Raw genomic sequence first — 27,077 nt, 5'->3', positions numbered from 1 at the left:
TGTTAGGGGACTGGTGTATTGCGGGGCCCTATCTGTGACTACCTGGTCCGGCCAGGGCGTCACAGTCACATGCTGCATTTTTTTGCTTGTTTTTTTTCATTGGTTTTATGCAAATTAATGCAAATAAAAAGCTGCTTGCTTTTTATGGTACCATGACATTCTAGAAATCTTATGCACACACAGACACACACTCGCTGACGCAGTCAATTCCTTCAGTGTTTTTGCTGCTTTTTACACCAGTGAAAGCAATGCGAAGAAAAAAAAAACACAGCTGTGTTTTTTCCTACTTTTGTTGCTGCGTTTTTGCTGCTTTTGTTGTGAATGAAGCTAACTTTATTTAAACATGTACTGTAGACAAATGATGCAGCAAAAAACACAACTTTTTACTGCCAAGAGATCAGGTTTTGCTGTAGAATAAAACACAGCAAAGACCCAACATGTGCACATAGCCTTGGGGTACATGAACACGATCGGGACTCGCTGCTTCCTGGACTCAGGGGTCTTGACTTGCGAGTCCGCGAGTCTCCTCTGCAGGAGAAAGCAGGAGCCTGCAGCTGCACGTTCCCTCGATCAGGATGCGGTCTCTTGCTTGTGTTCTCCCTATGGAGGATACTTGTGACTCCGCAGCAAACAATTGACATGCTGTGGCTCAGGAAAGCCGCACCGCAGGTCAGTGTTTGCTGCTGGAAAAACAAGCACAGTGGGAAAGGGATTTCTAGAAATCCCATCCACTGTGCTTGTACTGTACAACGCAGCGTTTTGGACTCAGCTGAAGCATGCTGCGTCCAAAACGCTGTGAACACTGATCGTGTGCACGTACCCTAAAGGCCGCTTTACACGCTGCGACATCGCTCAAGCGATCTCGTTGGGGTCACGGAATTTGTGACGCACATCCGGCAGCTTTAGCGATGTCGTGTGACACCTATGAGCGATTTTGAATCGTCGCAAAAACGTTCAAAATCGCTCATCGGTGACATGCCCCCCTATTCTCTATTATCGCTGCTGCTGCAGCTAGCGATGTAGTTCCTCGTTGCTGCGTCAGCACACATGGCTATGTGTGACACCACAGGAACGAGGAACCTCACCTTACCTGCGTCCATCGGCAATGAGGAAGGAAGCAGGTGGCGGGATGTTACGTCCTGCTCATCTCCACCCTTCCGCATCTATTGGGCGGCGGTTCAGTGACGCTGCTGTGACTTCGCTGTGACGCTGAACGAACCGCCCCCTTAGAAAGGAGGCGGTTCGCCGGTCACAGCGACGTCGCTAGGCAGATAAGTAGTGTGACAGGTCCGCGCGATGTTGTGCGCCACGGGCAGCGATTTGCCCGTGTCACACAACCAATGGGGGCTGGTACGCACGCTAGCGATATCAGCCACGATATCGCAGCGTGTAAAGCGGCCTTTAGAGTTTAAGACAGCATAAACTGGAAACAGGTGAGATTTCCTAGACTTCAGGCATGCATTAAGACAGAAGACTCATCTGCCATTCTTTTCAACATGTATCAAAAAGCAATTTTTGAAAACTTGCAACATTTTGGTAAATACAGTTTGGCATGACTAAAGTATCTGATTTGAAATATGTCTGTAAGTATATTTAAGTTAACATGCAACATATAGATATTACAGACAATGATGCCTGGTACATAAATGTAATTTATATAAAAATAATAGTATACATTTCACACTTGGCACTCTTTCTGAATCATTATCCTAACTGAATGAAGAATATGAAAAACATTTCTTGTCAATGGTACATCTCCATAAACATTTTCCTCCCTTTGGAATCCAGCCTTGGCTTCTAAGGTTTACTACTATCCCAACAAAGTATGCCCTCCAACTTTAATACTGGGAAGGAGAAAAGGAAAAAGCCAGTACTGTTGACTAGGAACATGTGCCTAATACATTCTGCTACTGCTGATGGTGCTTGGCGTTCCTGCATAGTCGACAAGTGCTAGAGTATCACAGTAAATATCTGTCAAGCCTTGCCTCACTCAAGCTTTCTCCTTACCCTAGCATCTGCTCCACACTTGTCATCTACTTGTCATATTATACCATTTTAGGTACATTGAATTTGTTGATCCCTGTTACTGGATACAACCTGTCGGTTACCATGCCTCCTTTCGGAGCCTAGTTTTCTTTCAGCCTGGTTAGAGAGTAGAGCCATAGAAATCCGTAAAATAACAACGCAAAAAAACTGCAAGTATGGACCTGCCGTTTAGGAATAGATTTCTGTGGATTGCAGACAACCTATGCGTTTTAGCATCATTACTCTGGCAACTATTGTGGAATGCTCTGCAGATCAAAAGACACAAGAAGACAGCTGAGCCTGGAGATACACAGGTAGCCCAAATATATCTATAGCTCAATGGTGAGAAGGAGATGTCATAAAATCCAATATTTCTGTGTTCAATGTAAAACAGTGCACTTTTATTTTTATGGAAGTGATATTATATAGCTGATGACAATTTAAAATATATGAATGATCATTTTTAGCATCTTTCCAGCTCTGGAACATATCTTGTCCAAATAATGCATGAATAAAAACAATAAAAGTATAGCAATATTTGCATAGTGCATATTCAGATTTCATGTTTATATACACATGTGTATGGTGCATATTGGTCATTTATTGAGAGTATTTTACGTTTTATCATCTTAAGTGCTGTACATAAGCTTCAATGTGTGTACAGCACCTATAGACTTGCTGCATTAAAATATGTGTAAACAAACACATGCCACTGCTATTGCGCACGGTCCGCAGATATTGGTTCTGGGATCAAGTTACTGCCCAAAGTACTGTACATTAGAAAGTTTCAGCATGTTCTGTGCAGAGACAATTAGGATTTGTTCTATGCCCACTGCCAAATTAAAGAGAATGGCCCTGATAAACTGTGTGTGACATTCCATGTGTATTATTTTTATATATATATATATATATATATATATATATATATATATATATATATATATATATATATATATATATAAAAATAAATATATATATAAAAATAAATATAGTACTCGTATTTGGTTTAGCTGTTTGCGTGTATGTGGTTAAAAACTATAATTACTGCTGACAGATCTCTTCTATTTTTTGGCAAATATCTAGATAATGGTAGGTCCTAGAGAGCTGAAACCTGGTTTCAAACCATTGGTAGTGCCTGATTTACTTACAGTGCCTACAAGTAGTATTCAACCCCCTGCAGATTTAGCAGGTTTACACATTCGGAATTAACTTGGCATTGTGACATTTGGACTGTAGATCAGCCTGGAAGTGTGAAATGCACTGCAGCAAAAAAGAATGTTGGGCCTACCTGTCTCCACTGTTGGGAGCATAATCCGGAAGTGGAAGGCTTATGGAACTACTGTTAGCCTTCCATGGCCTGGACAGCCTTTGGAAGTTTCCACCCGTGCCGAGGCCAGGCTTGTCCGAAGAGTCAAGGCTAACCCAAGGACAACAAGGAAGGAGCTCCGGGAAGATCTCATGGCAGTGGGGACATTGGTTTCAGTCAATACCATAAGTAACGTACTCCACCGCAATGGTCTCCGTTCCAGACGAGCCCGTAAGGTACCTTTACTTTCAAAGCGTCATGTCAAGGCTCGTCTACAGTTTGCTCATGATCACTTGGAGGACTCTGAGACAGACTGGTTCAAGGTTCTCTGGTCTGATGAGACCAAGATCGAGATCTTTGGTGCCAACCACACACGTGACGTTTGGAGACTGGATGGCACTGCATACGACCCCAAGAATACCATCCCTACAGTCAAGCATGGTGGTGGCAGCATCATGCTGTGGGGCTGTTTCTCAGCCAAGGGGCCTGGCCATCTGGTCCGCATCCATGGGAAGATGGATAGCACGGCCTACCTGGAGATTTTGGCCAAGAACCTCCGCTCCTCCATCAAGGATCTTAAGATGGGTCGTCATTTCATCTTCCAACAAGACAAGGACCCAAAGCACACAGCCAAGAAAACCAAGGCCTGGTTCAAGAGGGAAAAAATCAAGGTGTTGCAGTGGCCTAGTCAGTCTCCTGACCTTAACCCAATTGAAAACTTGTGGAAGGAGTTCAAGATTAAAGTCCACATGAGACACCCAAAGAACCTAGATAACTTGGAGAAGATCTGCATGGAGGAGTGGGCCAAGATAACTCCAGAGACCTGTGCCGGCCTGATCAGGTCTTATAAAAGACGATTATTAGCTGTAATTGCAAACAAGGGTTATTCCACAAAATATTAAACCTAGGGGTTGAATAATAATTGACCCACACTTTTATGATGAAAATTTATTAAAATTTAACTGAGAAATATAACTTGTTGGTTTGTAAGATTTATGCATCTGTTAATAAATCCTGCTGTTGTTTGAAGTTTGCAGGCTCTAACTTATTTGCATCTTATCAAACCTGCTAAATCTGCAGGGGGTTGAAGACTACTTGTAGGCACTGTATATGTAAGATTTGGTGCTAATTGGTGCAGTCATTGGTCTGTAAATTAATATTTACTTTCACATGTATTTTTTGGCAAAATCTTAACGCTTTTATGTTATGTTTTTTGGCAAGTGGGTCTTAAATAGCTCAAACCTTGTGTAACACCTTCCAAAGTTCCTAAATTTTTGAGCAGATTGTTCTAGTCATTTGGCTGTAAATTCATATTTGCATTTGTGTTCGATTTTTTTGACGAACATATTGAAAACATTAATTCCTAGAAAGCTGAAACCTGGTGTTAGACCTACTGAAGTTCCTGATTTACCTAGATGCAAAATATGTGACACATTAATCTAGTTGTTTGGCTTTAAAACTTTCCAAAATCGCTGATTTATTTATATATCTATATATACATATTTGTGTGCGTATATATATATATATATATATATATATATATATATATATATATTCTGTACATTAATATATATATATATATATATATATATATATATATATAATATGGGGAAAGCCACTGCGCACTCTTATTTCAACATTGCAAAGTCTTTAGTTGTAAATGTGGTACGTATGAAATAGGTAAAGGCGAAAGGAAACAATGTTTTGACCTAATCCATCTTGATCACAGTGTCGCTAGGAAAAAAAATGTATGTAGTAAATATCTACATAATACATACAATATATACAAAATTACATACATATACACGACATGTACAAGGTTATCCATATGGGGTTTGACTCAGGAAGCTTGTTTTATAACAAGCAGTAAATGATAAGTAAATGATAAGCATAGTCTTGAAATACATAAATATGTTTACATATGCACCCTGATATATAGTGCTGTTGGCTAAAATTTTAATTCTGCATAGAGGAATGGAATACTAAGGCCGTACAATTATCACTCACAATCCATCATGTATATATTTGGAGACATGGAGACACAACTCTATAATTTCCATATGCTCTCACCTTGTGTCACTATAAACTGCAAAGGGATTTTATTCCGTTTATATGCTCTGCTTTAAATCAATAGTTGCCCGAGTATCTATGCATCTGTTATGGTCTAGACATGATTCTCATCTTGTTGTTCAAGTATCTTGTTAATCATTTTATGGACTATACTTACTTCAACTACACTGTGGAATATTGTTCTTCCATGCCTCCAAATATACACATGATGGATTGCGTCAGTTTGCACAGCCCTAGTATTCAATTCTTCTATGTTTAATTAAAACCTTATCCACTGAGATGCAGTTCCGTTATATCTACTATGATAAATGCATTAGTTTTACTAACCACACAGCATAAATTCATTACTTTAGTTATGTGTTTTGCATCTCTTTGTGTCACTTTAACCCCTTCACAACCTAGGACGTATATATACGTCTTAGGTGGCCTCCCTCTGGTTACTGTGGACTTGCGCCGTGAGACCATGGTCATCCCTGCACATGTCTGCTGATCTGATCATGACATTTGTGGCTAACATGCGCAGGTGGATCTCTGATCCACCCACGCCTGTTTACCTCTTAGATCTCTGACAGCGCAATCTAGAGTGCTCCGATGAGGATTGCGCTGTTCTCCGCCTCCACCAGCGGCCTTGTTATGTGATTACAGGGTGCCAATGTGTTGCGATGACAGCGCAGGGTCAGATGATGACTTCTGTCGTGGGCATGACTTACTTCCTCTGAATGCCGGCAAAGCGCCTGCACTCATAGAAACACAGCATTTCTGCTAATCGGAGCGATGCTGAAGCATCGCCCTGATCAGCACAGGCGATCAGACGCCGCAGTTGTAAAGTTCTCTAAGGGGACTACAGGTAGTAAAATTAATAAAAAATGTAAAAAAAAATTTAAAAAAATATTAAAAAGTAAAAAATAAGTTAATAGTTCAAAACACCCCCCCTTTTTCTCCATTGATAAGAAAACAATAAAAAAAATTAAAAAACACATATTTGGTATCGTCACATTCAGAAATATCTGATCTATCATTATACCGTATTTTTCTAAAAATTAGACGTATTATACGTTTTTGCTCCCCAAAAAAAAGCACTAGGGTTTCTTTTTGGAGGAGGTCTTATTCTTCGAGAAACATAGTCCAAAAAAGCAGACCCCCCCACTTCCAGGAGACTCATACTTACCAGACCCGGACATCTGCGTCGCTCCCAGGTCCTCCCTGTGATCTCTGGCGGGTGCTGCACGCCGTCCTCTGCTTCTGGCCGACACACTCACATACAGCAGATCACACACATCAAATCACACACAGACAGACTCACTCACTCATCACATCCAGCATTAAAGAATGCTTCCGGCCACAGGGAATGATAGGAGAAAAGGCCCCATCACAAACAGAGATAAATCTTTGGCAGATCTGTGGTTGCAGTGAAATCATGGACATATTGTTCCATTTGTACACAGCCACAAACCTGGCACTGATTGTCCACAATTTCACTGCAACCACAGATCTGCCGCAGATTTATCTCTGTGTGTGACAGGGCCTAAAGTCACGTGTCCACAGGTCCTATAAGCAAGCATTGCAGCAGGTCCTTGTGCTCCACGGCACAGCCTCTCAGGATTTTGCCGGTGAGAAGAAATCGGTGTCATTGGATGTGGTGAGTGTGTGTGATCCAATGTTTGTGTGTGAGATTTGATGTGTGTGTGATCCGATGTTTCTGTGTGTGTGATCTCATCTGTGTGTGATCCGATGTTTCTGAGTGTGATCTGATTGTGTGTGATCCGAAGTGTGTGTGTGAGATCTGATGTGTTCGGGTGTGCGATCACTGCAGGTTCTGCCACTCAGCGTCTGGTGTGATAGCGGGGTGTCTGCTGTCTATAATGAATTGTCCTGCAGTATCTTTAACTTTTTTAGCTGCACGGACACTTCATTATTGAACCCCGGCTAGGGCTTATTTTCAGGGGAGGGCTTATATTTAAGCCTTGCTCTGAAAATGCTGAAAATCCCTGCTATGGCTTATTTTTGGGGGAGGTTTTATTTTTGGAAAAACACGGTATAAAATAAATTAATCTGATCGTTAAAGGCTGTAGAGAGAAAAAAATCCCAAATGCCCAAATTATGATTTTTGGTCACTACAACATTGCATTAAAATGCAATAACAGGCGATCAAAAGGTTTTTTTTTCAAACTTCTGAATTTTTTTTTCGACACTTAGATAAAAGTAAAACTGTACATGTTTGGTAGCTACAAACCCGTACTGACCCGGGGATTCATAAAGGAAGGTCAGTTTTACCATATATTGAATATGGTAAATAGAAAGAAAACAAAAATCAATTGTGCAATTGCACTTTTTTGCAATTTTAGCACACTTGACATTTTTTCCCCATAGCTCAGTACAATATGAGGCAGAATGAATGGTCATTCAAAATTACAACTTGTCCCACAAAAAAGAAGGCCTCTTATGGCAATATTGTTGGAAAACTAAAAAAGTTATGGCTCTTGGAAGAATGGGAGAAAAAAAATGAAAACGGAAAATCGCCCGGGGGTGAAGGGGGTTAAACTGCAAGGGGAATTTTATGCATCTGTTTTTGTCCAGACACAATTTTCATCCTGTTGTCTAGTATCTTGTAACTTAATCTATGAAAATTACATAGTGAGTACTATTACAAGTGAGATGGGAATATATTTGGTTTTTATTATGTTTCCTAATAATTCTGCACAGTAAGGGTATGTGCGCACGTTGCTTTTTACCTGCTTTTTACCTGCTTTTTTGCTGCTTTTTCTTCTGCGCTGTTTAATGCCAAAATGGATGTGTTCTTCTATTCAAGCAAAGTCTATGGGAATTTGGGTTTCTTGTTCACACTATGTTGTTCAAAATGCTGCCTTTTTGTGGCAGAACTTTGGTCAAAAACTCAGCTTTTCAAAGAAGCAACATGTCAATTGTTTTTGCCATTTGGGTTTTGCACTGCAAAGCTGAGTTTTTGACCAAAGTTCTGCCACAAAAAGGCAGCATTTTGAACAACATAGTGTGAACAAGAAACCCAAATTCCCATAGACTTTGCTTGAATAGAAGAACACATCCATTTTGGCATTAAACAGCGCAGAAGAAAAAGCAGGTAAAAAGCAACGTGCGCACATACCCTAATAGTTACCTGCACAAACAGATATCCTCCTAATATAGCCAAATCTAAAAAAAAAAACACTCCAACTTCCAAAAATATTATGCTTTGATATTTATGAGTCTTTTGGGTTGATTGAGAACATAGTTGTTGATCAATAATAAAAAAATCCTCTATCTTCTTTGGCAAATTGCTCCAGGTCCCTGAGATTTGAAGGGTGCCTTCTCCAAACTGCCATTTTGAGATCTCGCCACAGGTGTTTTATGAGATTCAGGTCTGGACTCATTGCTGGCCACTTTAGTAGTCTCCAGTGCTTTCTATCAATCCATTTTCTAGTGCCTTTTGAAGTGTGTTTTGGGTCATTGTCCTGCTGGAAGACCCATGAGCTCTGAGGAAGACCCAGCTTTCTCACACTGGGCCCTACATTATGCTGCAAAATTTGTTGGTAGTCTTCAGACTTCATAATGCCATGCACACGGTCAAGCAGTCCAGTGCCAGAGGCAGCAAAGCAACCCCAAAACATCAGGGAACCTCCGCCATGTTTGACTGTAGGGACCGTGTTCTTTTCTTTGAATGCCTCTTTTTTTTTCCTGTAAACTCTATGTTGATGGCTTTTCCCAAAAAGCTCTACTTTTGTCTCATCTGACTAGAGAACATTCTTCCAAAACCTTTTAGGCTTTCTCAGGTAAGTTTTGGCAAACTCCAGCCTGCCTTTTTTATATCTTGGGGTAAGAAGTGGGGTCTTCCTGGGTATCCTACCATACAGTCCCTTTTCATTCAGACGCCGACGAATAGTACGGGTTGATACTATTGTGCCCTCGGACTGCAGGGCAGCTTGAACTTGTTTGGATGTTAGTCGAGGTTCTTTATCCAGAATCCGCACAATCTTGCATTGAAATCTCTCGTCAATTTTTCTTTTCCTTCCACATCTAGGGAGGTTAGCCACAGTGCCATGGGCTTTAAACTTCTTGATGACACTGCGCACTGTAGACACAGGAACTTTCAGGTCTTTGGAGGTGGACTTTTAGCCTTGAGATTGCTCATGCTTCCTCACAATTTGGATTCTCAAGTCCTCAGACAGTTCTTTGGTCTTCTTTCTTTTCTCCGTGCACAATGTGGTACACAAGGACACAGGACAGAGGTTGAGTCAACTTTAATCCATGTCAACTGGCTGCAAATGTGATTTAGTTATTGCCAACACCTGTTAGGTGCCACAGGTAAGTTACAGGTGCTGTTAATTACACAAATTAGAGAAGCATCACATGATTTTTCAAACAGTGCCAATACTTTTGTCCACCCCCTTTTTTATGTTTGGTGTGGAATTATATCCAATTTGGCTTTATGACAATTTTTTTTTCTTTCATTAAAGACAAATTAAATGAAGATAATAATACCAAAGAATTTGTGATTGAGTATTATCTGACAGAATTGCAGGGGTGCCAATACTTTTGGCCAGCACTGTATATATAAAAAATGTATATGTGTGTATATATATATATATATATATATATATATATATATATATATACATTTTTTATATATTGTACGTATTATGTAGATATTTATCATATTTTTTTATTCCTAGTGACAGTGTGATCAGGACTGATTAGGTCGAATTGTTGCTGTTCCCTGTCACCTTCACTTTTATGTATGTACCACGTGTACAATTAAAGACTTTGCATATTGAAATAAGAGTGTGCAGTGATTCTCTCCACATTGCTAGCTGAGTGCATGGTAATCTCCTCTATATATATATACAGTGTATATACTTTGTGTATATATATATATATATATATATATATATATATATATATATATATATATGCAATTTAGAATTAACATTGATTCCTCTGTTCCATATCTTAATCAATCTTTGACTTTAATAAACGCTAATACATTACAATATGTATGACATGTTTCTTGTATCTTCTCATGTGTCGCGTTAATGTACAATATTTTTTGTAGCTACAACCCCAGTGACAAAGAAATTACCTTTCTCTTTTCGAATAACTGCTAAAATCCTTATCCCATGCCAGGTCATCTTATTAGAAATTACAGAGAAGAAGAAAGTAATAGCAGTTTTTATTATAGAATTTCTCAACCAAGCAAAATGTATAGACGCAATCATATTCTTTGGGGTATCTGAATATAGCCCGCAGACAGCTCGTCGTAGTCAGTATATCAATCCACCCGCATGTTCCAGTCACATAATACATATCCTGTTAATGATCTCGGTAGAGTAGCTGAGGGGATTTTTTTTTTACTGCTCTGTTCGTATATACAAGAGTAACTGCTAAGAAATGTCTCCTATAACCTCTGTATCCCACAGCCTGGTTTTTACCTCCATGACCAAGCAATTTTTTCCAATTTTGAGTTTACCAGTGTCACTTTGACAGTTTACAACTCTGTAACACTAAGGGATCCCAGTGATTCTGAGAATATTTTTTCATCATGATAGTAGTAAATTTATGATAATATTTTTTTATGTTGATTTCTGAAAATGTCAGAAAGTTAGCAAAAAGTTTGCAATGTTCAAACTTTTAATTTTTATGACCATAACCAGAGACTTATGTCATACAAAATACTTACTAAATAACATTTACCACATGTCTATTTTACATCAGCACAATTTTTGAAACATAACTTTTTGGGTCTAGAAAGATAGAAAAGTTCAAACTTTTTTTAGCAATTTCTCATTTTTCCAACAAAATATATATATATATATATATATATATATATATATATATATACATATACAGTTAGGTCCAGAAATATTTGGACAGTGACACAAGTTTTGTTATTTTAGCTGTTTACAAAAACATGTTCAGAAATACAATTATATATATAATATGGGCTGAAAGTGCACACTCCCAGCTGCAATATGAGAGTTTTCACATCCAAATCGGAGAAAGGGTTTAGGAATCATAACTCTGTAATGCATAGCCACCTCTTTTTCAAGGGACCAAAAGTAATTGGACAAGGGACTCTAAGGGCTGCAATTAACTCTGAAGGCGTCTCCCTCGTTAACCTGTAAGCAATGAAGTAGTTAAAAGGTCTGGGGTTGATTACAGGTGTGTGGTTTTGCATTTGGAAGCTGTTGCTGTGACCAGACAACATGCGGTCTAAGGAACTCTCAATTGAGGTGAAGCAGAACATCCTGAGGCTGAAAAAAACCAAAAAATCCATCAGAGAGATAGCAGACATGCTTGGAGTAGCAAAACCAACAGTCGGGTACATTCTGAGAAAAAAGGAATTGACTGGTGAGCTTGGGAACTCAAAAAGGCCTGGGCGTCCACGGATGACAACAGTGGTGGATGATCGCCGCATACTTTCTTTGGTGAAGAAGAACCCGTTCACAACATCAACTGAAGTCCAGAACACTCTCAGTGAAGTAGGTGCATCTGTCTCTAAGTCAACAGTAAAGAGAAGACTCCATGAAAGTAAATACAAAAGGTTCACATCTAGATGCAAACCATTCATCAATTTCAAAAATAGACAGGCCAGAGTTAAATTTGCTGAAAAACACCTCATGAAGCCAGTTCAGTTCTGGAAAAGTATTCTATGGACAGATGAGACAAAGATCAACCTGTACCAGAATGATGGGAAGAAAAAAGTTTGGAGAAGAAAGGGAACGGCACATGATCCAAGGCACACCACATCCTCTGTAAAACATGGTGGAGGCAACGTGATGGCATGGGCATGCATGGCTTTCAATGGCACTGGGTCACTTGTGTTTATTGATGACATAACAGCAGACAAGAGTAGCCGGATGAATTCTGAAGTGTACCGGGATATACTTTCAGCCCATATTCAGCCAAATGCCGCAAAGTTGATCGGACGGCGCTTCATAGTACAGATGGACAATGACCCCAAGCATATAGCCAAAGCTACCCAGGAGTTCATGAGTGCAAAAAAGTGGAACATTCTGCAATGGCCAAGTCAATCACCAGATCTTAACCCAATTGAGCATGCATTTCACTTGCTGAAATCTAGACTTAAGACGGAAAGACCCACAAACAAGCAAGACCTGAAGGCTGCGGCTGTAAAGGCCTGGCAAAGCATTAAGAAGGAGGAAACCCAGCGTTTGGGGATGTCCATGGGTTCCAGACTTAAGGCAGTGATTGCCTCCAAAGGATTCGCAACAAAATATTGAAAATAAAATTTTTTTTTTTGGGTTTGGTTTATTTGTCCAATTACTTTTGACCTCCTAAAATGTGGAGTGTTTGTAAAGAAATGTGTACAATTCCTACAATTTCTATCAGATATTTTTGTTCAAACCTTCAAATTAAACGTTACAGTCTGCACTTGAATTCTGTTGTAGAGGTTTCATTTCAAATCCAATGTGGTGGCATGCAGAGCCCAACTCGCGAAAATTGTGTCACTGTCCAAATATTTCTGGACCTAACTGTATATATATATATATATATATATATATATATATATATATATAAAAAACATTTTTTAGAGGGACCACTTCTTATTTGAAGTGACTTTGAGAGGCCTAGGTGACAGAAAAGAAGTTTATTAACTCTTTAGTAATGTGGAAGGAAAAATGAAAATGTTATTCTTTCCTAGAAAAATGTCACTTTAGCCCCACATTTTGCACTGTACAATTTGTTGTGAAATTTCTCCTGAGTACACCAATAACCCATATGTGGTGGAAATCTACTGTTTGGGTGCACAGCAAGACTCGGAAGGGAAGACGTGCAATTTGTATTTTAGGCTAAGACCGCACTTTGCGTTTTCCTACTTGCAGTTCTAAGCGCACCTTTTGGGCTTACTTGTTTTGACCAAAGTTGCCTTTTTCAGAACTTTAGCGGTAAAAACGCATGCGTATTTACCGCGTTTTAGATGCGTTTTTAGCGCTTTTTACATGCTTTTTCACCTGCGTTTTGACAGATGCGTTTTGAACATCAAGACACTGCTAAATAAAGATTAAATAGTCAAACATCATGAAAAAAGAGAAAAAAAAGTAAAACATGTATAATTTTGGAATTAATAAAGAAAATATTTATATTTCATGAAATTATAGCGGTTTTATAATATTTAATGTTAAAATAGCAATAAAATCATAATTTTCTTTAATTTCATTGTCGGACTATGTGTGTGTGTAAAGGCACATATTATTCCATTATTTTAATGTCAGAAAAGCATGGGTTTTTTTAAGTAAAAAACACATGTTTTCAGCACCTAAAAAGCAGGTAAAACGCAGGAAATTTGAAGTTTCTTGGTTTTTGCCATTTGTCACTGACTTCAATGTTAGCAAAACGCACCCAAAATGGCAAAAACAATTGACATGTTGCTTCTTTGAACGCATGGTTTTTGCCACAAAATATGCAAATTAAACGCAGCGTTTTAAAACGCAAAGTGCGGTCTAGAAATCCCTATTTTCCCTAGACTTTGCTGGAAAATCAAAACGCATGCCTTTTGGCATGAAAAAGGTGGATCTCAAAACGGACCTAAAAAGCACCTGAAACGCAGGTGGAAACGCAAAGTGCGGTCTTAGCCTTAGAGTGCAAATTTGTTTGGAATCATTAGCGGATGCCATGTCATGTTTGGAGAGCCCTTGATGTATCTAAACAGTGGAGCTCCCCAACTAGTGACGACCTTTTTGGACACTACAACTCTCAAGGAATTTGTTTAATGGTTCATGAGCACCTTGAACCCCAGGTGATTTACAGAATTTTACAACATCGGGCCATTTCTCATTTTCGCTTTTTTTTTTTACAAAATAAAGGTGTTTAGCATAACTAAATTTTGAAGGCTGTAGTTTTTTTTATTTTTTGCTGACAGAGTTATGTTAGTGCTTGTTTTTTCCCGGGATGAGTTGTAGTTTTTATTGGTACCATTTTGCCGCAATATGTTTTGATCACTTTCTATTCTGCTTTTTGTGAGGCAGGATCATGAAAAAATAGCATTTCAGGACTTTTTGTTTTTTATACGCCGTTCACTTAGAAAAGTGATAAGAGCTTAATTCCTCGGGTCGGTACGATTATAGAGATACCACATTTATTTATAGATATATATATATAAATTGTCTCTCCAGTAAAGGAGACAAACTCTAGCACAGCGCCACCTATTGGAAGTAGCGATCCTAAAAGTCACAAGTGGATTTTCAACAATCCTTTGCAATATGACTCAGGATATATAAGCCAGATCAGAATCCCAATTTGCAATTATATATATGTTTGTGTGTGTATATATATATATATATATATATATATATATATATACACACACACACATATATATACATATATATATATATATATATATATATAATTAATGTTTTGCCACTTTTACACCATCAAAAACAATTTTATAGAAAAAAAATAGTTCTCACATTGTTGAATTCTGAGAGATTTAGCTTTTTTTATTTTTTGGCTGATGGAGGTGTGTGGTGGCTTGTTTTTAGCAGTAATATTTTGTATCTATATATCATTTTTTGATTGCGTATTATTTCACATTGTTTGTTAGCTCTATGATGAAGGCCTAAAACACACTTCCGCATAAAAAACGTCCGTGTGACATGGTCCATTTTTCGGGTCCGTGTTCTGTTTTTTTGGGGCGTTTCTCCGGTACGTATGGCATCCGTGTGGTGGCGTATGCGAGCCGTGTGTACGTGTAAAATATCCGTGTTTGTGTGTAAAATGCCCGTGTATGTGTATGTGGAATGTCCGTGTGGAATGTCCATTTGTGTGTTGCACAATGTCGTTGATACATGTCGGCTGACAGCAGACAGAGTTGCGCGATGAGAATGAACTCGGGTGAACTTCACCCGACTTCATTGTCATGCCGCGGCTCTGTCTGTGTGCCGCGTACTGATTAGCGGTCACCTGTGAAGGATTCACCAGTGACCGCTAATCCCCCGAGTGACTGAAGTGAGCAGCCCTCTCTCATACTTACCGCTCCCCGATCACCAGCGCGGCGAGGAACAGCTGTGCAGAGAATACGCGGCAACAATTACTTTGAATATGCCGGCCGCTCATTAATCAATCTCGTATTCCCTGCTTTCCCCACCCACAGACGCCTGTGATTGGTTGCAGTCAGACACGTCCCCCACGCTGAGTGACAGCTGTCTCACTGCACCCAATCACAGCAGCCAGTGGGCGTGTCTATACTGTGTAGTAAAATAAATAAAAAAAATAATTAAAAAAAACGGCGTGCGATCCCCCCAATTTTAATACCAGCCAGATAAAGCCATACGGCTGAAGGCTGGTATTCTCAGGATGGGGAGCCCCACGTTATGGGGAGCCCCCCAGCCTAACAATATCAGTCAGCAGCCACCCAGAATTGCCGCATACATTATATGCGACAGTTCTGGGACTGTACCTGGCTCTTCCCGATTCGCCCTGGTGCGTTGGCAAATCGGGGTAATAAGGAGTTTTTGGCAGCCCATAGCTGCCAATAAGTCCTAGATTAATCATGTCAGGCGTCTCCCTGAGATACCTTCCATGATTAATCTGTAAATTACAGTAAATAAACACACACACCCGAACATTCCTTTATTAGAAAAAAAAACACTAACTAATTGCCTTGTTCACCAATTTTATAAGCCCGAAAAAGCCCTCCATGTCCGGCGTTCTCCAGGATGGTCCAGCGTCGCTTCCAGCAGTGCTGCATTAAGGTGACCGGAGCTGCAGTAGACACCGCCGCTCCTGTCAGCTCCAACGCACCAGGGCAGGTCGGGAAGAGCCGGGTACAGTCCCAGAACTGTCGCATATAATGAATTACCATTACAATTCTGGGCGGCTGATGACTGATATTGTTAGGCTGGGGGGCTCCCCATAACGTGGGGCTCCCCATCCTGAGAATACCAGCCTTCAGCCGTATGGCTTTATCTGGCTGGTATTAAAATTGGGGGGGACCGCACGCTGTTTTTTTTAATTTATTTATTTTACTGCACAGTATAGACACGCCCACCGGCTGCTGTGATTGGGTACAGTGAGACAGCTGTCACTCAGCGTGGGGGGTGTGTCTGACTGCAACCAATCACAGGCGTCTGTGGGTGGGGAAAGCGGGGAATACGAGATTGATTAATGAGCGGCCGGCATATTCAAAGTAATTGTTGCCGCGTATTCTCTGCACAGCTGTTCCTCGCCGCGCTGTTGATCGGGGAGCGGTATGAGCCGGGGGAAGAAAAAAACCAAGCGCCAATGTAAGTATGACTGAGAACAGCAGAAAAAAAGGTAAGTATACTGAATTTAATTTAAAAAAAAATAAAAATAAGCGCTAGTGTAAAAACGCGCACGAAACGTGCTGAACACTCCGTGTGCGGTCCGTGCAGGCACTGACCCATAGACTAAAGCAGGTCCGTGCCTGCGTGCTGTCGGCCAAAAACGGACATGTCGTCCGGGAAGAAAAGCGCACACACATACTTATCACACGGACACACGTTCCGTGTGATTTTACGTGTGTGTGTCATCTACCATTGAATAACATGGGTCTCCGTGTGTACGTGTTTCCGGTACGTGTAAATATGTCGCACACGTACAAATTAAACGGATGTGTGTTGCGGGTCGAAAAGACTTTTTTTAGTTTTTGCTATGGTTTTTTTTAACCGTATTCACTGAAGGGGTTAACTAGTGTGACAATTTTATACATCAGATTGTTATGGACAGCGATATCAAATACATGTATGTGTATTTTTTTGGTTTATTTTTATTTTTCACATACATTTACATATTTATTAGAATATTAGATTTTTTTTCTTTTTTTCTTTATTTTCAGGGGTTTTTATAATACATATTTTTACCAATTTTTTTCTTTTTTTTACGTACTTCCTTTATGGGACATTACTTTATATCACTCTTATTACTGATATAACCCACTGCAATGAACGGTCATTGCAGTGGATTATTTGTCAGTGCTGCCCTCACAGCACTGACAATTTGCCTCACACATGCATCTGGCATGGCGTGTGAGGCTTTCCATAGCTGTGTAACCTGACGGTTATGATGATGACAACTCAGAGTTACCTTGGCAGCAATCGGGTCCCAGTGATCGCATAACAGGGACCCAATCTATTGGGAGAGGAGTCCGATCCTCTCCCTGCCAACTAAATGTTTTAGTCACTACTGATCTCAGCATTTAGCGAGTTAAACTGCCCGAAGCATTGCAGGCCCTGCTACTTACAGTGAGATCAGAGTCTCAGCTACAACATAAGCCGCAGCGGCGATCATGGAGTACAGCGCCTGAACCCCCACTATCGGAGTGATGTAATGGGTACGTCCTTGGTTGCGAACGCACCAACAATCATGACGTACCCTGTACATGTGTCACAAGGAGGTTAACCCCTTCAACCACTTCCATTTTGGTTTTTCCCTTCCTTTCTTCCAAGAATCATTAATTATTTTTTTTTTGTCACTATAGCCATATGAGGGCTTGTTTTTTGTGGGACAAGTTGTACTTTTGAACAACACCATTCATTCGTCCCCATATTGTACTGGAAAATGGGAAATAAATTCAAGAAATTGCAAAAAAAAAAGTGCAATGCCACAATTGTTATGAAGGTTTTTATTTACCGTGTTCACTATTTTGAAAAACTGACCTGGCATCATGATTCCCTAGGCCAGTACAAGTTTGTAGATACCAAAAATGTATAGTTTTACTTTTATCTAAGTGATGAAAAAAATTCAAAAGTTTGTAAAAAAAAAAAAAAAGCAAAAAAAACCAAACAATTGCGCTTTTGTCACCATTTTCCAAGACCAGTAGCATTCTCACTTTTCAGGATCTGGAGCTCAGTGATGGCTGTTTTGTGCTGATGTTTTTAATTATACTATTTTTGGGTAGATGCTACACTTCGATAGCCTGTTATTGCATTTTAATGCAATGTTGTGGTGACCAAAAATCATAATTTTGGCATTTGGAATTTTTTTCTCTCTACAGCCTTTAACGATCAGATTAATTGATTTTATACTGTATAATGATAAATCAGGTATTTCTGAATGTGACGATACCAACTATGTGTTTTTTGTTTTTTTTTATTGTTTTATTTTCAATGGGGAAAAAGGGGGGTGATTTGAACTTTTAGCTTTGTTTTTATTTTTAATATTTTTTTAAAAAATTGTTTTTACATTTTTTTATTAATTTTACTAGTCCCCTTTGAGAACTTTACAACTGCAGCGTCCGATCGCCTGTGCTGGTCAGAGCGATGCTTCAGCAGCAGAAATGCTGTGTTCCTATGAGTGCAGGCACTTTGCCGGCATTCAGAGGAAGTAACTCATGCCCACGACGGAAGTCATCATCTGACCCTGCGCTAACAAAAAAACATAATTTTGTTGTTTGTATTTTTTTTTCTCGGTACTCTGTGTAGTGATCAGAATAATTGATTTTATATTTTCATAGATTGGGCATTTTTGAACACGGCGATTCTTACATTTATGCAACCACATTATTTTAGTTTTTTATTTTTCCACCCGAAAAGATTTCATTTTATATTTCCATTACATTGTATAGATCATGGGTCACATTAACACCTTTCCGACCTGGTGACTTTTTGTTTTTGTGCTTTTGTATTTTCCTCCCCTTCTTCCAAAAGTCATAACTTTTTTATTTTTCTGACGACATAGCCATCGCACCAGCTATTACATCATTTGGTCTACTGGAAAGCAGGAACAAAATTCCAAGTGCGGGAAAATAGCAAAAAAAAAAAAAACAATTCGTTTTTTTTTTTTTTAAAGCATTCATTTTAGGGTACAAATTACCATACAATTTGATTCTCCAGGTCAGTACGATTATACAGATACCAAATATACATAGTTCCTTTTCTATTTCAGTAGTCATAAAAAAAAAATTGCGTTTGTCGCCATTTTCTGAGAGCCATAGCGGTTTCAATTTTCAGGATATGGAGCTTTATGAGGGCTTGTTTTTATGCTATGAGCCAATGATATCATAATGGGGTAGATACGTAGTTTTGATCTCCTTTTATTACATTTTTTTGTGCTGATGCGGCAGGTGAAAAAAAAACGAAATTCTGGTGTTTTTAAATTTTTTTGCTGTTACACCATTTACCGATTGTATTACTTTATTTTATATTTTGATAGATCAGACATTTACAAATGCAGCGATACCAAATATGTTTGTTTTAAATAATACTTCAGCCATCATCTGCTGGGAAAGATGCAGGCTGAGCTTGCGAGCCCACATCAAAGTCAGGGAGCTGGCATATGACGTACCTGTACCAGTATGTATTATGTCAGTAAGGGGTTACAGGGGGAAAAAGTTCTGAAATTATTCTTCTTGATGGGATTTTTTTACATTACAAAAACCTGTCACTTTAGCAGGGGTGCATAGACTTTTTTATATCCACTGTAAGTACTATTTCACTGTGCACAGTTAACACAACAAGCCTTCTGGAACACTTTTAAATAGACATTATGGGCAGTATATAGCTTTCTTTCCTAGAAATAGCCAGACTTTAGTGCAGACAGCATCAGAATACTATGTACACTAGTTTCATAACTATATAAAGACAAATGAGCTTTGAAATGATGATGTGTCGCCCTGGGCAAGCCAGGGGACAAAGGTCACACACCACTACACCCCACACTCCAGGTAGGCACATCACAGCTAACCAGAAATCCTTGTTGCCTTCCTCCAGGAGTCTGATGATGCACACCAGGGGGTGGGCCAGGCGGTTGGCTCCGCCCACCGAGGAGCTCACAACTCTGGAGGCGGGAAAACCAGGCAGTCCAGTGAGGGACATGAAGGAGTAAACAAGAGAGTTGAGTCCAGGAGGAGGAAGTGGAAGGAGTCAGCTCAGGGACGAGCTTGAGTAAACAACAGAGTTCAGTTTAGGAGGAGTTGCGAAAGTGAAAGTAGAAAAGTGAAAAAGGAGGAAAGCAAGTGAAGTGACAGAAGAGAAAGAAAGCCTGAAGGGTCCAGCTTTGTGTAGGGCCAGATCAGCAAGGTCAGCAACGGCGGTGACTGTCTGGAGGGGGACCGTTTGGAAGTTCCTGGAAGGACCCCGTTGGCTGTGTGCCCGGTGGTCTGGAGCAGTGTTCCGAAGGACAGTCAGCACCAGGGCAGGGGCCTCTCGGACCCCGGCAAGGCTAGGAGTCGCCAAATTTGCCGAATCCGTCAGTGACGGGGACGCAGATCCCCCAACAACCAAGTCCCGATTGAAGGCAACCACCCAACCTGAACCGGAGAGACACCGCCACCGCCACGGCACCAGTTTCTCAGGGCCAGCGCCTGCGGGCAAAGTGTAGAGCTCCTCCGGCCCAGATTGTAGTCGGGGAGCGGGTAACCGGAGGGAATCCACCGCTACCACAAGTCAAACATAGGTGCAAGGAAGAGGGACATCACCGTCACCTACCGGGAGTGCAGGTGCAGCCGTCTGTGGGACCGTCCTACCAGCCGTTTGGTTTACCGTACAAACTGTGTCCACGTCTCAGGCTGAGTGAGTACCACCGTGCCGCAAGGCACAGCGCTGCCCCCGCGTCCCTGCGCCCACCAGGCCGTACACTTGACATCTCTTCACTGGGCCCCGGGATCACCAACCCCTACCCACGGAGGGGCAACACAACACCTGGCTGCTCCGCATCACCATCCCCGGGACCCCCATACTGAGCAGCGGTGGTGCAATCACCACAACCGTGGGTGGCGTCACGAACTATAACAATCCCCACACCCAACAAACCCCCCTTTCACTCACGGGCGAGGAGTGTCGCTCGAGAAACCCCGGGATCCGGCCCACAGCTCGAGCCACCACTGAGCAGCTGCCGGACCCGAGCAGAAGGGGTGAGCGCGGTGTGCCGACACCCTCCTCCCCACCCGCGACAACTTGGCGTCACAAACAGGATCTTACCGCTCTGCCGTCTGGTAGAGGTGCGCCTTGTTACCGCCGGAGGTATCCGGCAGAAAAATTTCAGAAGCCGCCATCTTTGGCGCGAAAAGTTCCCGCTCGAGCGTCTTCTCGAGCAGTAGAGGCGCGAAGGCCAAAACCCCGCCCCGAGAGAGGAGGGGCCGGAAAGAGCTAAGGGGGACGGAAACAAGATGTCTGCGCCCGACGGAGCCGCTGGAGGAGCGGTGGTCGCAGCCGCAGCAGCACCCGCGGATGGGAATGGGCCGGCCCAAGTCCCGGCTGTACCAGCAGGAGATGCCGCGGCCCCCGCGCTCGCTCAGGTCATGCCGTTCTCCTTGCCCTATGCGCCCAGAGCCGCCTGGCTACCGCAGTATGATGGGAAACCGGATGCCCTACAGGCCTTCCGGAAAATGCTTGGCCCGTTGCTAGAGCTGTACCCCCTGACTGATAAGCAACGCGCAGCGATAGTGCTAGGCCAGCTAACCGGTGCGGCTGAGCAGGAAGCGGAGACCTGGGCCGAGGGGGACCGGCTCTCGGCAGCCACCATCTTTGAGAAGCTACAGACTGCCTTCGAGACCCGGACCGAAGCTGAGCTGAGGATGCAGTTTTACCAGTGCCGACAACGAGCTGGGGATAGCATTCGGGACTATGCTCTACGTCTGCAGACCGCCCTCCGCACGTTGAAGCGGGTAAATTCTATTAATGAGGCGGATAGCAATAAGATGCTAGTAGAGCAATTTGCGCAGGGGATGAGGTCCCCTGAGGATCGAAAACAACTCCGGCTGTGGGCCCTGGAACACCCTGATGTGGACTTTGCCGTGTTAAAGGAGCGGGCTATCAAAGCACTACAGCCCCCAGCTGCCGAAGTTCTGGAGCCCGTCCCGTGGCCCATCGAGACAGCTCCCGTTGTGGCGGCCTCAGCCAAACCAACCTCCCTAGTACCTGCAGCCCCGAGCAGCACAGTAGAAGAACTGGCAGCCCAGGTCCGTCGCATGGACGGAGACCTTGCTAAAATCCTTGCTGCACTACAACCTCTGACTAGATCTCAGCCCCCAGCACAGATACAGCTTGCTGACAGCCCGGAAGATGTACCCTGGATGCATCGGAGAGGTGCTAATCCCCCGCGGAGAAGGCCTCCAATCTGCTACAAGTGCCGTAAGCCGGGACATTACCTTCGAGAGTGCCCGTTAAACGAGCAACCCCTGGGGCCCCGGGCCAATCCTCAGGAGTAGAACACCGTGGCCCCTCGGACTGGCGGGATCGGTATATCGGAGCTTGACCCATCATTCCCGTGGTTGTGGACGGTATACCGGTGATGGCTCTCTTGGACACTGGATCCCAGGTAACCACCATACCATACACCTTATACCAGCGGTATTGGGGGGCGGATGAGCTGGCACCCCCAGATACTAGCATAACGCTGATTGCTGCCAATGGACTTCCCTTGACCCAAGTAGGGTACAAGCAGGTGGGCATGACAGTGGGGCAAGCTGAGCTGCAACAACAGGGTATGATTGTGATCATGAATGAGCCCAGTGATCATAACCCGAAGATAGTACTAGGGACCAATGTAATGGAGCACTGTATGAGTGATGTGTTGGCCCTATTGCAACAGCTGGCTGCCACGGCGGCGGGGAGCCGACAGAGAGCTGTGCAGCGTGAGATTCGAGCCTTGATGTACCGCCAGCATGTAAATTCAACAGGAGGAGAGATTGGTGGAGTGAGAGTGATGGATGTGGCCCCGTTGCTTGTGCCCCCTAGAAGTGAGATGATGATTTGGTGTAGGGCAGCAGTAGGGCCTCAGGGGCGTGACTACCCTGCAATGATGGAGCCCATGCCTTCCGAGCACTGGCCTACTGTAATGGCCGCCCGGGGGGTGGTGGATGTGAAGAAAGGGAGAGTGCCTGTGAGAGTGTTGAACTGTGGGGAGGAAGAAGTCAGGCTCCCCCGGTATGCCACCATTGCCAAGCTGCTTACCCTGGACCCTCACACCATCCAGGAAGCCAGTCCAGCCACACTCCCACCTGCCACCAGCACTTCCCCACCCCAGGGAGACACAAAGGAATGGCACCAACAGCTACATGTAGGCACTGATGAGACCCCTACACATCACAGGGCAGGGGTATACAGGGTGGTGCAGGAGTATGAACAGGTTTTCAGTAAGCATCCCCTAGACTTTGGGCAGATCAAGGGGGTCCAACACCACATCCCCACAGGTGAACATCCCCCTATCAAAGAGAGGCATAGACCTATTCCCCCTGCACATTACCAGTGTGCCAAAGATATGTTGAGGAATATGAAGGAGGCAGGGGTTATTCGGGACAGCTGTAGTCCCTGGGCCGCTCCGTTGGTACTGGTAAAGAAGAAGGATGGTACCATGCGGATGTGTGTGGACTACCGGAAGATCAACCAGATAACCCATAAAGATGCCTATCCATTACCTCGTATTGAAGAGTCTCTGGCTACACTGAGAACTGCAAACTACTTCTCGACCCTTGACCTCACCAGTGGATACTGGCAAGTGGCCGTGGCCCCAGAGGACCGGGAGAAAACCGCCTTCACCACCCCGATGGGGCTTTGCGAATTCAATAGCATGCCGTTTGGGCTGTGCAATGCCCCTGGGACCTTCCAACGGTTGATGGAGTGCTGTCTGGGACATTTAAACTTCGAGACCGTCCTGCTGTATTTGGATGATGTGATTGTTTATTCCCAGACGTATGAAGCCCATCTGGAGCACCTGGCCGAGGTGTTCGCGTCCCTTGCCGGGTATGGGATGAAGTTGAAGCCCTCAAAATGCCATCTGCTGAAACCCAGGGTGCAGTACCTAGGGCATGTGGTGAGTGCGGATGGTGTCGCCCCCGACCCAGAGAAGATCACTGCCATCCAGAGCTGGCTGAGACCAACTACAGTGAGAGAAGTAAGACAGTTTCTGGGTCTGGTAGGGTACTATCGGCGCTTTATAAAGGGGTACACGAAGATGGCTGCCCCCATGCAAGATCTCCTCGTGGGACAGACCAAAGGTGGTAGACCCATTGGAGCCCCACTGTCCTGGGAGGACAAACATGAAGAGTCCTTTTGCCAGTTGAAGGCGGCCTTGACCGGAGAAGAGGTCCTAGCGTACCCTGACTATGGGCGCCCATTCATCCTCCACACGGACGCCAGTAACGTGGGGCTAGGAGCGGTCCTATCCCAGGTCCAGGATGGAAGGGAGAAGGTGATTGCCTACGCCAGCCAAAAACTCCGGCCGACCGAAAGGAACCCCGATAACTATAGCTCCTTCAAGCTTGAGCTACTGGCGTTTGTGTGGGCCATCACGGAGCGGTTCCGTCACTACTTGGCGGCAGCAAAATTCACCGCATTTACGGACAACAATCCGCTGACTCACCTGAATACGGCCAAGTTGGGCTCGCTGGAGCAGCGGTGGGTAGCCCGGCTGGCCAACTATGATTTCACCATAAAGTACCGAGCTGGTCGTGTCAACATAAATGCCGATGCACTCTCCCGGATGCCCCATTTGTCAGAAGAGGGGTGCGAGGATGACGACCTTGAGGAGATCGAGTTGCCTGCGTTCCACCAGCCGCCTACTGAGAGGGTACAAGTATGTCAGCAAAGGGTGGACCCGGACCCACGGCCCAGTCAAGAGTGGCAGGACGCCCAGGACCAAGCGCCGGCTGTCCGTCTTGTCAAGACTCTGGTGGAACAAGGTGCTATGGGAATAGACCCTGCCACTCCAGCCGAAGCCCAACGCTTGTGGAAAGAACGGAAACGGCTTTACCTACACCAAGGGAGGCTGTACCGTGAGTTGATTAACCCAAAGACCCATGAGAAGATATGCCAGTTAATCGTTCCTCAAGCTGATGTCGCTGCTGTCCTGCGGGCATACCACGATGGCGCTGGCCACTTTGGGTGGAAGAAGCTGGAGATGCTGTTGAGGGAGCGGTTCTATTGGAGTGGGATGCGTGGATCGGTGGAAGCCTGGTGCCGAGAATGCGGTCCTTGTACGTTGAGGAGAAAGGACGAGGCTAGCCAGAGGGCACCGTTACATCCCATAGTCACCCATCAGCCGCTGGAGCTGGTCGCCCTGGACCATGTCAAGCTCACCCCTAGCCGAAGTGGGTATACCTACGCATTGACCATGGTAGACCACTACTCAAGATTCATGGTGGTAGTCCCCGTTAAGGACCTGACTGGTCGAACCGCTGCTCGAGCGTTCCAGGCTTATTTTTGCCGACCCCATGGATACCCCGAGAAGGTGCTGACTGACCAAGGCCCGGCTTTTGAGGCAGAAGTATTTCACGAATTCTGCCAGTTGTACGGCTGCAAGAAGATCCGGACCACTCCATACCACCCCCAAACCAACGGCATGTGAGAAAAAATGAACCTCTTAGTCCTGGGGCTCCTCAAGACGCTACCACTGGAAGAACGGAACATGTGGCCAGAAAAACTACCCGACTTGGTCGACATGTACAATAATATCCCGTCCAGCTCGACGAAGTGCACTCCAGCGTATCTGATGAGGGCTCGGCCTGGCCGCCTGCCGGTGGATCCGGAGATGGGGTTGGAGGCCCCAGAAGCGCTCCCTTCAACGGTAGAGTGGGAAAGCCGGAGGAGGGCACAGTACCAGCAAATCCAGGAATATGTGGAGAAAAACCTCAGTCGAAGTCGAGAACAACAGGAGCAATGGTTCAATCAGAAGGCGCCTGCAGGTCCTTTCCAGCCAGGAGATGTGGTGCTGAAACGGAAGAGAAAAACCCACAAGCTGGATGATCAATGGGAACAAGTCCCTTACGTCATACAACCCACAGAATGGGAAGATGGGAAGACCTATCAGATCAGTCGTGACCAAGGGAGTACCCTGGCCACAGTCTCCCGGGACCATCTAAAAAAATGCCCCCCAGCGTTGAAGGCAGAAGCTGAAGTACCGGTTCCTCCACCAGTGGAGAAGGCAGCAGAGGTAATCCACACTGTAATGGGTGACTTCCCAGCAAACTGGCCTACACAGAACGGCGCGGTGATACTTCCAGTGATACTGTTCCCACAACCCGTGGATGAAGAAGTAGTGGAAGCGGTTAACCGTGAGCCAGAACCAGTGCCAGTGCCCAGGGATGAACCTGTACCCAGCCCCCCTACACCTCCGCCTGCTCCACACTATAGCAGGGAGGAGGAACCGATTGTTCCCCCTACTCCACTGTCTAGCAACACTGACACCGGGCCCCGAAGGTCCACCCGTTCCAACCTAGGTAGACCCCCACTTAGGTACAGGGAGACCGTTCTATGAGTAAAAGGGGTCCGCAAAAAGTGAAGTAGTGTTTGTTGTTTGAAAAGTTTAAAAAGTTTTGAAAAGAATGATAAGAAAAATGATGATACCGTGAAAGTTACCTGATTTGCTTTGTGATTGCAACCGGCTGGAGCCGGCACCGTTGTCCCCGTGGGGACCATTAAAAGTTTATTTGCGTGGGAACTATCCATGGACAAGCCCGTGAACTTGCAGGGCACCACAAACGTTAAGTGGCTTGTAAATATGTTGGGTACCGTTACTGTTTCCGCTATACCGCCTCCGGAGAGGCAGGTTGGAGGGAGGGCCCTGAGCAGAGCAGGCTAGGGCCCAGCCACCAAAGGAACCGGTGGCCACCCTCTGGAGGGAAGGACAGATCCCGCTCGGGTAACTTGTGCTGGACTGTGGGTCAAGGGATGCTGCCTGGGTTTTAGGGGCAGCATCAGGGCCAGGTTGCTTGGGTGGGAGAGAGCGGAAACCGTGACCGTATACC

General features: G+C 43.9%; 1 protein-coding gene across 1 annotated transcript in view; it reads left to right on the top strand.

Moving 5' to 3' along the window:
• The first annotated feature begins 2,135 nt into the window (after nt 1-2,135).
• The window catches only part of MYLK4 (myosin light chain kinase family member 4), a 252,149-nt gene continuing 227,207 nt past the window's right edge, over nt 2,136-27,077 (top strand). The window contains exon 1 of the mRNA XM_075314815.1: nt 2,136-2,339. Within this exon, the coding sequence (XP_075170930.1) occupies nt 2,202-2,339 (138 nt within the window). The 5' untranslated portion in view covers nt 2,136-2,201. The remainder of the gene's footprint in view (nt 2,340-27,077) is intronic.

Source organism: Anomaloglossus baeobatrachus, chromosome 6 (assembly GCF_048569485.1).
Source record: "Anomaloglossus baeobatrachus isolate aAnoBae1 chromosome 6, aAnoBae1.hap1, whole genome shotgun sequence".
Taxonomy (NCBI): domain Eukaryota; kingdom Metazoa; phylum Chordata; class Amphibia; order Anura; family Aromobatidae; genus Anomaloglossus; species Anomaloglossus baeobatrachus.
Note: the sequence above shows the minus strand (reverse complement) of the source record. Positions and strands in the feature narration are given on the sequence as shown.